The following is a 9,793-nucleotide window of genomic DNA, read 5'->3' as shown; positions in this document are numbered from 1 at the left end:
CCTGGATGAGTCTGGGGAGCCATGAGGAGGCTGGTCTGTCAAATCTCTGGGATTCAGAAGGAACAACAGAAGCCGGAGGAATTATAGGGCTGTAACTTTTCAGGCTGAGCATCCAAACTTGATGGGTAAGTCGTGAATAAGTTAGTTCTAGGGTGAGGGGTACAGAGCTGGTGTTTGGAGACCTATCTCGATGGGAGTAGGGATGAGCTGCCAACATGTTGTAAAGCTCTCAAGGAGAGGTGTGTGGCCACATGGGATGGACCCCACGTCCCTGTCCAGCCCCAGATCTCCCTGACTAGGGGAAGACAGCCAGCTTGCCTCTGAGGGCCACTATCTGAGTGCTCGCCACCACCTGGGTCACCTTCCATGAAGGGTCAACTCTGCCAATACTGGGTTCATCCTCACCCGTACTTCCCCCATCCTGGATGGCTCACCAGGCCCTAAGCACCCACAGGACCCCCTGCCCATTCCCCTTCTCTGTGCTTTTGCAAAAACAATTTTCTCTGCCCGAGTATTCAGCGTCCTCTTGCCCTTCCCAGTGAACTATTCATCCGTCACGATCCAGTTCCATTTTTTTTTTAACATTTTATTTGTTTTTGAGACAGAGAGAGACAGAGCATAAGCTGGGGAGGGGCAGAGAGAGAGGCAGGCTCCAGGCTCTGAGCTGTCAGCACAGAGCCTGATGCGGGGTTCGAACTCGCAAACTGCGAGATCACAATCTGAGCCAAAGTCGGACGCTTGACCGACTGAGCCACCCAGGCGCCCCATCCAGTTCCATTTTTTACTACTTTTACTGCTAACTTTGTGACTCAGAGGCAAGATTTCTCTGTACTCAGTGCATGGGGAGGAGATATGTTGCAGGCCTTTAGGGGGGGCAGACTAGAAAGGGCCAAGGTAGGAGGAGGCAAGTGATCTAAATCTGCCTCCCCAAATACCAAGGGGTCCAGAATGAGCTGGGATAGGGTAGAGGGCTTGGGAGCAGAGTGTCCAGTAAGGAAGCACACTGCACTCAGCATGGCCAGGGCACTGGATGGCCATGGGGCAGGATGAGGACAGGCAGGGGCTTTGGCCATTGTGAGGGGCTGCGTGGTAGAGGCATTTCAAAAGGTGAGCGTTCAGGACTCAGGGCTGCTGAGAGGCAGGATGTAGGGGTTTGAGGGTTTAAGACGCTGGGTGGAGTTGGGGTTGCAGAGGCCAAAGACGGATCATACGAGACTGCAAAGAAAAGGAAGCCGGGCCAGGCGACTGCCCCCCAACCTCCCAGGAGGCACATCACGACAGCATCAGGACACACGTAGCTTGTGACCAAGTCTTGTTTATTTTAGAAGCATAAACAGTGGAACTAGGAAGGAGTGAGAACGAGACACCAGTCCCCTCGACAGGGCCAGATCCAGCACAGGCTGTGTGTGAGCTCTCTGACCCAGCAGCCTCAACCAGCCCTTTCCTGTGAGGACAACGTGGGCAGAGGTGAATCTTTCATGAGGGAGGGGTAAATTGGCTCCGGGTTGCTCTGAACCAGGTGAAAAAGTCCAGAGGCCCCACAAGGCCCTTGGTCTGGAGCACCCCAAGCTGGCTTTGTCTGTGCCTGTGGCAGAGTCATGTTCTGGAGGGGGATCCATGGTGCCCCTCTGGTCACCAGGAAGGCCCCAGATGCTCAAACACAATCTGCAATGAGGGCTCCTGGCCAGCAAGCATCTGCTTCCCTTGCTCCCCTCTTTCCTGCAGTCTTTAGGGAGAGGGCATCCAAGGCAGCCAGACTTCCCTGGGCCCCTCTGTTGGGTGACATAAGCCCCAGCCCCCTACACATACTGCTTCTTGGAAGCAGAGCTGCTGGGGCGACTGGGGGATTTCTGGCCACTCTCGGGAGGCGGGTCCAGGAAGAGGGGGGCCCTGGAAGAAGCCAGCCTCTCCTCCGTAGTCAGGTTGGCCCAGTTCTGCTCACTGGATGAGAGCCCATTGTAGGTAGGGCAAGGTGGGGACGAGGGGCCCTCGCCCACGGGGAGGTAGAAGAAGACCTGGTCAGAGTAGGGCTCCGAGGAGGTGCGCTGGGCCGGGGGCACATCCTGGTCCTGCCGGGCCCTCACCCCCCGGCTGAGGCAGCGGCACAGCAGGTGTCCCAGCTCCAGCAGGTTGAGCACCAAGGAGATGAGTCCGACCACCAGCATGAAGATGATGAAGATAGTCTTCTCTGTGGGGCGCGAGACGAAGCAGTCTACGAGGTAGGGGCAGGGGGCGCGCTGGCACACGAACACTGGCTCCATGGTCCAGCCATAGAGACGCCACTGGCCATACAGGAATCCTGCCTCCAGCACACTTTTGCAGAGCACGCTGGCCACGTAGGTGCCCATGAGCGCCCCGCGGATCCGCAGGCGGCCGTCCTCTGCCACCGAGATCTTGGCCATCTGACGCTCTATGGCTGCCAGTGCTCGCTCCACGCGTGGGTCCTTGGCTGGCAGCGCCCGCAGCTCCCCCTCCTTCTGCCGCAGCCGCTCTTCACGCCGGGACAGATAGATGACGTGGCCCAGGTAGACCAGGGTGGGTGTGCTGACAAAAAGGAACTGCAGCACCCAGTAGCGGATGTGGGAGATGGGGAAGGCCTGGTCATAGCAGACATTGGTGCAGCCCGGCTGGGCCGTGTTACACTCGAAATCTGACTGCTCGTCGCCCCACACGGACTCGCCAGCCAAGCCCAGGATGAGGATGCGGAAGATGAAAAGCACCGTCAGCCAGATCTTGCCCACTACAGTCGAGTGCTCCTGGACTTGGTCCAGCAGCTTCTCGAGGAAGCCCCAGTCACCCATGGCTACCCGGCCTCCTCCGTCTGCAGGGAGATAGAGGACACAGTCAGCATGACATCCTTCTCAGTTGTCCTGGCAACAAGCTTGCAGGGAGGTTGGCCACACCCATTCTACCTACAGGGACACTGAGGCTCAAGGAGGGGAAGGGACTGGCTTGGGGGCTCACAGCCAGCAGGGTGGTCAGGACTAAAAGCTGATCTTTGGATGATGGCTACTAGGTCCTTGTTTTGTCATACCTCTGTATCCCTTTTGTTCCCAGGCCGAGTCCCAGGATAACACAGCTCAAGATTTGGATCATATTGAGGCTCCTGAGCCTCAACAGATTCTGGGAACAGAATCTGAGGAACTTACCCCAGGTCACATGGCTGTGCTATGCCCCTCCTTCCTTTTGCCCATGATGGGCTGGCTGTCCCTGACTGTGGGCAGTGGTGGTGCTATCTTCAGCTTCTCAGGGGGCCCAAAACCTCAGGTCCCTGCCCCCCTGCCCATGGTAAGTCACCCAGCTGACCTCACTCTAACCTTTGAGCTGTGGTAAGGGGCAGGTGGGAAGGGTGTTAGATGCTAAAGGCAACATCCTGCATTAGTTCCACCTGTCAACAATAGTGACCACCTGCCACTTAAGTATGGACACTGATCCTACCCCCTTCCTCCATACCCCCTGGGCCCCCAAGCTGTTGTTGATAAAGTCTAGACTCTTAAAAGAACTGTCATAGCAGGGTGGAGGCATAGGCCACCAAGTTCCCAGAACACGGGGTATGGGGGAGGTGGGTGGGCAGAGAGCTGGGGGAAGAAATGCAGGGAAGGGGGCAGGGGAGGCGCTTCTTCAAAGAGCAAAGCTCTTCAGAGCCAGGCTCTGGAATCAGACTTTGGTCCTGGCTCCCTTTTGCTAACTAACCCTGGGTAAGCGTCAACCTTAGCACCTCAGTCTCCTCTCCTGTAAAATGGAAATAATACTCCCACCTCCTAGGGTTATAAGGATACAGTGAAAGAAGCCAGTAACGTGGCTTAGCAGAGAGCCTGGCCCGCAGCCGTCGCGCCTCCCCCGACCCCCAGCAACCCTCAGCCCGTGGCAGCCGAGTGGCCGGTGGCGGAGGCGTCTCCCTCCCCCCGCCCCGCTCGCTCGTTAGCAGGTGGCGTCCTGGCCCTCCCCACCCCCAAGCCCAACTCACCGCCTGCCTGCCGGGTGGCCCAGGTGGCGGCGGGGTTAGAGCGACGGCGGAGCGGCGCCCGCGGGAGCCCTGCTGGACGGCGCCGGACGGCGGGGGCGCCTTAAATAGCGCGGAGGGGCGGGGTGGGGGCAGGAAACGCCACGGGAGGGCGGCGGGGCGCTTCTCAGAGCCGGGGGCGGGGACCAGGAGGTGCCGACTCCCTGTAGCGACGCTTAAGGAAAGGGCCCCGGGACTGGCCCTGGGAGTTAGGAGGCGGAGGGGGCTTGAGAGGCCTCTGGCTCCCTTTCTTCGCCTTCTGCGCGGTGTTCCGGCCCGGAACCCTCCCAGCCTCAGTTTCTTTGGCTCCGGAACAGGAGTTCTGCAGGGCCAAACCTTTCCCAGGTGGCTGGATTTGAAAGGATCACAGCGAGAACTTTCTGATCCTGCAACTGACCTGAGGGCTGTGAGGGATGGGCAGATGCGGATGAGGGTGTGGGGGCCTCCAGGGAAGGACCTTTCCTTGACCATGGGGTCCTCTTGCCCTTGGTCAGAAAAAAGGGAGAAGACCACTCATTTTTCAGGGCGCCACCGTGTGCCCCGCACTGTGCCGGGATTTGGCAGTCGAGGCTCATCAGGACGTGGGGGACCACATCGGGAGAGAGGGGTTATATCTGCCCTCCCTAGAGTCCGTGGTGGAGCTGGGCTCTCAACCCAGCCTGAATTCTTGAGGAATTCTCAAACATCTCCACTCCTGGGCAGGCGATCAGAGGTCCCTAAGCAACTCCCATAGATCACTGGAGACTGAAGAGGAGGGGCTCTCCACCTTTAGCTTGGATCCCTTGCTCATGCCTCTAAATGGGGAGGGGGCTCCCAAAGGAATGAAAAAGGGGGGGGGCAGAACCTGCCATCCTTCATTCAGGCATCGCCCTGTCGATGAAAGTTAATGAGGGTCTGCTGTGCTGCAAACATTGTAAGTGGAGCTGGGGGGTTGACCATAGCCAGCCAGGTGTGGTCTCTGGTCTCCCACTTTCACTGGCTGCTACAGGAGGCCGGAATTGAGCATATCAGCCCTTGGGTAAGAGTAAAGTAGCAAATCTGGAAGGTTCTCGGGAGGACTACAGGGTGACTCAGAGGGGACTTGGTTAGGGACGTTTCCTGAGAAGACTAAATTAGCCGGTTGAAGGGGGTGCAAGGGGGAACATTCTAGGCAGAAGGAACAGTGTGAGCAAGAGCCTGGGTTGCAAGGTCTCGAGACCTTGGCTGCTGCCCCTAGGGTGCTGAGACTTTACTGGGAGGAGGCCAAAGAATCTAGAAGTTGAGACTTTGCTGAGGACTCCTGTGCCTTTAGGCAAGTTGCTTAAACCCCTGTGCCTCAGTTTCTTCCTCTGTAGAATGGGGATGGTGATTGTTCCTACTGTGTGGAGTTGATAGGAGATCCAATCAGCACATAGCATAGTGGTACACAAGGAGTTTTCAAGTGAGCAGTGGCTAAAAATGTCGTGAAGAAACAGTTGTGACAAAAAGAGTCTGTGGGTTGGTCTTAATGGGAGCAGAGAGGACTGAGGGCAAGGAGACCCAGAGTGGAGTGGTGGGGGGCAGGACAGCTAAGGAAAGGAAAGGTGGCAGGTGGGGGCTGAGGCCTGGGGCAGGTGGTGGAACGGTCCTGGTTTTTCTGCAGCAGGTTTTCTGCAGCAGGCTTCAGTCCTTGGACTCCCAGTGCCCCAGGGCTGGGTCCCTGAGGGTCCTGCCCTCAGCCCTGGCAAGCAGACTTCTGGGGCAGCAAGTGTGCTGGGCCTGGCTCAGACCTCAAAACTTCAGGATCAGACTGAGCTTGCTTCTCCTTCCAGGCCTGTCCCTCAGGGCCAGGCTGAGCAGAGCCTCCTCCCGGATTTCCAAAGCTGACAACTGCGCCCACTTAGTTCTGACCTCGGAGGGCATGAGAACGGAGGTCCCTGGAGGCGGGTTCTTACCACGCCCCCAAGACAGCCTCGTTCTGAGTTCCTCTCCTGCTGCTGGGCCCAGGCTCTCCCAAGCCTTTCTGATCCCCTCTCCAGGAGGGAGAGAGGAGCAGGTGGAGAGGACAAGGCATCCTTGAAACCCCACACCTCCCTGTCTTCCCACTGCCCTGACCCTGTTTAGGCCACTGTCTCAGTGTGCTCTCAGTGGGTCTCCTGGCCTCCAGCCTTATCCCTCTCCCCCTTTCACTATGTGATTGAGCCATACTCCATTACTGTAGTTCTCTGAGCGCTCTACTTGTGCCCATGCTGTTCCCTCTGCCTGGAGTGCCCTCACATGCCTAACCTACAAGTCTTTCTATGCTCTATGTCAACTTCTCCCAGAAGCCCCCTTGCTGTCTCCCCTGGGTTAGGTGAGCCTTGGTGCCCTCAGTGGCTCACGTACTGCCCCTGGGTGCATTGTTTTATTTTGGGTTTTTGGGTGGCTATTTTTAAAAATTTTATTTTTAATTGTGGTAAAAAAAAAACCACATAAAATTTACCATCTGAACCGCTAAAAAACGTACCATTTAGTAGTGGTGTTAAGTACATTGACATTGTTGAGCAACAGAGCTCCAGAACTTTTTCATCTTGCAAAACTGAAACTCTCTACCGATTAAACCTCCCCCACCCCATTTCCCTTCCTCCCACCCCGGGTGCGTCACTTACTGCATGAGACTGAGGGCCCTTAGAGGGCACGCAGCGGGGTCTTCTTTACATCCCCAGCACCTAGCAGGGCACCAGCCCCATATATGAACGTATTAATTCAGCACGTTTTTACTGAGCATCCCCTGCTGCTGTGGCACTGTCTTAGACAGTGGTCCCTGGAGACCAACCAGGGAATGACAAGACTCCCTGTCTTTGTGGATTTTACACTCTAGCTGTGGGGAGACAGAACACAGAACCTGCTAGATGGCGACACAGCTATGTGGAAAGCAGGGAGGGAGGGTTGAGCATGCTGAGGGTGCAGTTTTGATGTTGAGTAGAAGAGAGGAGATTGTCTCACTAAGCAGCGGGCATTTGATGTGCACCCTGAAGGAAAGGATGGAGCGAAAGAGCCTTCTGGACAGAGGGAACAGAGAGTGCAAAGGCCCCGAGGCAGGAACATGCCTGGCAGGAACATTTCCTGCTTGAGGGCAGCAAGGAGGTCAGTGTGGCTGGAGTGAGGTGAGAGAGAAGGGGTGCATTCTGAGAGAGAGCAGATGAGGTGTGGGGTGGGCAGATCTTAGAGGCCCCTCAAGGGCTGTGTGAGATGTCTCAGGAGGTGCAGGCAGGGGGGTGACCCGGCCTGACCTGGGTTGTAAAGGATCACTGGGGCTGTGGTGCCGAGAATGGACTGTGGGGGTGAGCGGTGAATATGGACATCCCCCTTTGGGATAGGACTTGTCGCCCAGCTGTGGGAGTCTGGGCAGCTGACAGCCTCCAGCTGTTAGCCCTCTCAGGTCCACTCCAGCTGTCCAGGTGGCCAAGCTCGGGGGGGTGGCCCCAGGCAGTGACTGAGCCAAGCAGCGGTCAAGGGCCCAGCCAACTCCACGTGACCGCCTCTAACCGACAATCTTTGCCTGATGGACACAGCACAACAGGTCTTGTCGCTCAGTCCCGCTTCCTCCCCTTTCCGTTCTTCTGCTTCCCAGAGCTAGGGCAGGAAGCAGGGACGTTGTTGTAGTAATCCAGGTGCGAGATGATGTGGTTGTCTCAGCTCAAGCTGCTGTAACAGAATGCCACACACCGGGGGCCCTAAACAATGGAAATTTATTTCTCACGGTTCTGGAGGCTGGAAGTCCAAAAAGGTTCTCGGTGAAGACCCTCTTCCCGGTTTACACAGGGCTGTCTTCTCATTGTGTCCTCACGTGGTGAAGGGAGAAAGGTCCTCCCTCTTCTGTGTCTTCTTCGAAGGGCACAAATCCCATTCTCGAGGGCTTCACCTCCCAAGGGCTCCACTTCCTAATACCATTACAGTAGAAGTTAGGGTTTCAAGGTGTGAATTTTGGGGGGACACAAACATTCAATCCATAATAGGAAGCTGAGACCAGGGTGATGACACAAGATAATCTCCTGTTTAGCTTGGGCTGCGTGGTGGCTGTAATTTCGTGAAGTAGGTGTGGCTGTGAAGGCTGTGTGTGCGTGAAATCTAAATCTATCATGTGTGTGAGGGAAGGAGGCTTGCAGTGAATGCTCATGTGCTGGGGAAGGAGGAGATAGAAGCGTGTACCCTGAGAAGAGAAGGCCAGGGGACATGAGAGCCACCTTGTGGTGACAGCGTTGTGTGCTGGGGACTCTGGATGGTGAACAGTAGCTCCAGGTGTCCTGGATCAGGAGAGTGAGCTGCACTGCTCAGAACAGCTCTCAGGCTCTCAGGCCGAAGGTGGCACATCTCAGGACAGGGCTGGGACATCCTGTCAACCATGGTCCTCACCCCCAGCCTGGAGAAGGGGCCTGGGGCTGGAGGCTCAGTCTGTGCTGAGCTAGCCAGTGATGTCCTCTGGTTGCTCTGGCCTCCAAGCCATCCTTGGCCAGGCAGCTGAAACTGCCCTGGAAGATGCTGGAATGTGTGGCAGCAAGTAGGAGAGACCTTCCCTGAGACCTTTGCAATCATCCAGGCCAGGCTGGGACTGGCGTTGTTGTGGCCTGGGCAGCAGGCAACCTCCTGCCTGGATATTTACTGAACACATTAGCACCATACTGCTGGGTTACCTTCAGTGTCTCATCTCTACAGCAACCCCAGGAGTAGTACTGCTCTGAGTGCTGGGATGAATATGGTCCCTTTGTCCCTCGGGTCAACTCTCCACCCTGCTCTGTGCCCCAGGAGGCTGAGCCATAACTGGCTGCCTCATTTGGCTCCCTTGCTCTCTGGATCCTGGTTGGGTTGTGTCAGTGGGAGCCACTGGCAGGAGAGCAGGAGATGAGAAAGTGAAGTTGGGGTATTTATTTGGTCGCTGGGGTGGAATGCATCCTTGCAGCTCCAGTGCGGCAACCCAGTCCGTGGCTACCCTGGTACAAGCCCCAGGGCACTGCAGTAGCGTTTGTGGTTTCCTTGATCATGCCCATAATTTTTAAAACAAATTGGCTCAGTTGGTTAAGCGTCTGACTCTTGCTTTCAACTCAGGTCATGATATCATGGTCGTAAGATCAAGCCTGCATTGAACTCCATGCTGAACGTGGAGCCTGCTTGGGTTTCTCTCTCTCTGCCCCTCCACAACTTGTGCGCGTGTTCATGTGCATATGCACCGGCTCTCTCTCTCTCTCTCAAAATAAATAAACATGAAAAAATATCCCTCAAGGAAACTCTAAAGTTACTGGGTTTGAATGTGCCATCTGTTTTTTGCTGGGACCCTGACTGGTGCAATTCACATTGTAATGATGACAAGACTGCCGTTCTGAAAGCTTGCCCAAGGTGCAGCGTGGTGACTGCGGTCATGAAGTGGTTAAGCTATGATTCAGACTGTGGGGGGTGGGTGTCAGCCCAACCCTGGGCCCTTTAAGCTTGGTTGGCTTACCCACCCCACTAATAGCCACACGAAAGAGCAAAGGTGAACCACAGCCTGTTCTGTGGACATAGTGATCTGCCCTCTCCTTGCCTGCATTGGCTCTTGGTTCACTGCTCCTAGGTTTCTGGCCCCTGGCCTTGGCTTTGATGGTCACTAAATGTGTCTCTCATTAGTGGAGACTTGCACCCCCTTTTGCTTTCCATTCCAGTCTGGCTTGAATGTTGGTGTCCCCTAAATTGCAGGTCACCACACAGTACTGGGGGTGGGGTGGGGGTGGGGGCTGTGAACCACCCCAACTGTTGGTTACTGCAAGAGACAAGTGTGTTACTGTCTCCCCTGACTCAGAGCTGTTTGAGTTCAGCTCC

General features: G+C 56.0%; 1 protein-coding gene across 1 annotated transcript; it reads right to left on the bottom strand.

Annotated features, from left to right (window-relative positions):
- Positions 1-1,299: 1,299 nt before the first annotated feature.
- On the bottom strand, positions 1,300-4,086 carry GJA4 (gap junction protein alpha 4). Its single transcript, XM_045476623.1, has 2 exons — positions 3,968-4,086; positions 1,300-2,821 (listed from the first exon to the last, which is right to left on the bottom strand). Exon 2 carries the CDS (start codon positions 2,799-2,801, stop codon positions 1,800-1,802), a length of 1,002 nt encoding a protein of 333 aa, XP_045332579.1. The 5' UTR covers positions 2,802-2,821; positions 3,968-4,086; the 3' UTR covers positions 1,300-1,799.
- Between the last annotated feature and the right edge of the window lie 5,707 nt (positions 4,087-9,793).

Source organism: Leopardus geoffroyi, chromosome C1, assembly GCF_018350155.1.
Source record: "Leopardus geoffroyi isolate Oge1 chromosome C1, O.geoffroyi_Oge1_pat1.0, whole genome shotgun sequence".
NCBI classification, from domain to species: domain Eukaryota; kingdom Metazoa; phylum Chordata; class Mammalia; order Carnivora; family Felidae; genus Leopardus; species Leopardus geoffroyi.
This window is presented reverse-complemented; position numbering and strand designations above follow the sequence as displayed.

What these genes read in the sequence shown, in the direction of transcription:
- GJA4 (XM_045476623.1), bottom strand. Translation starts at nt 2,801, where the DNA reads ATGGGTGACTGGGGCTTCCTCGAGAAGCTGCTGGACCAAGTCCAGGAG.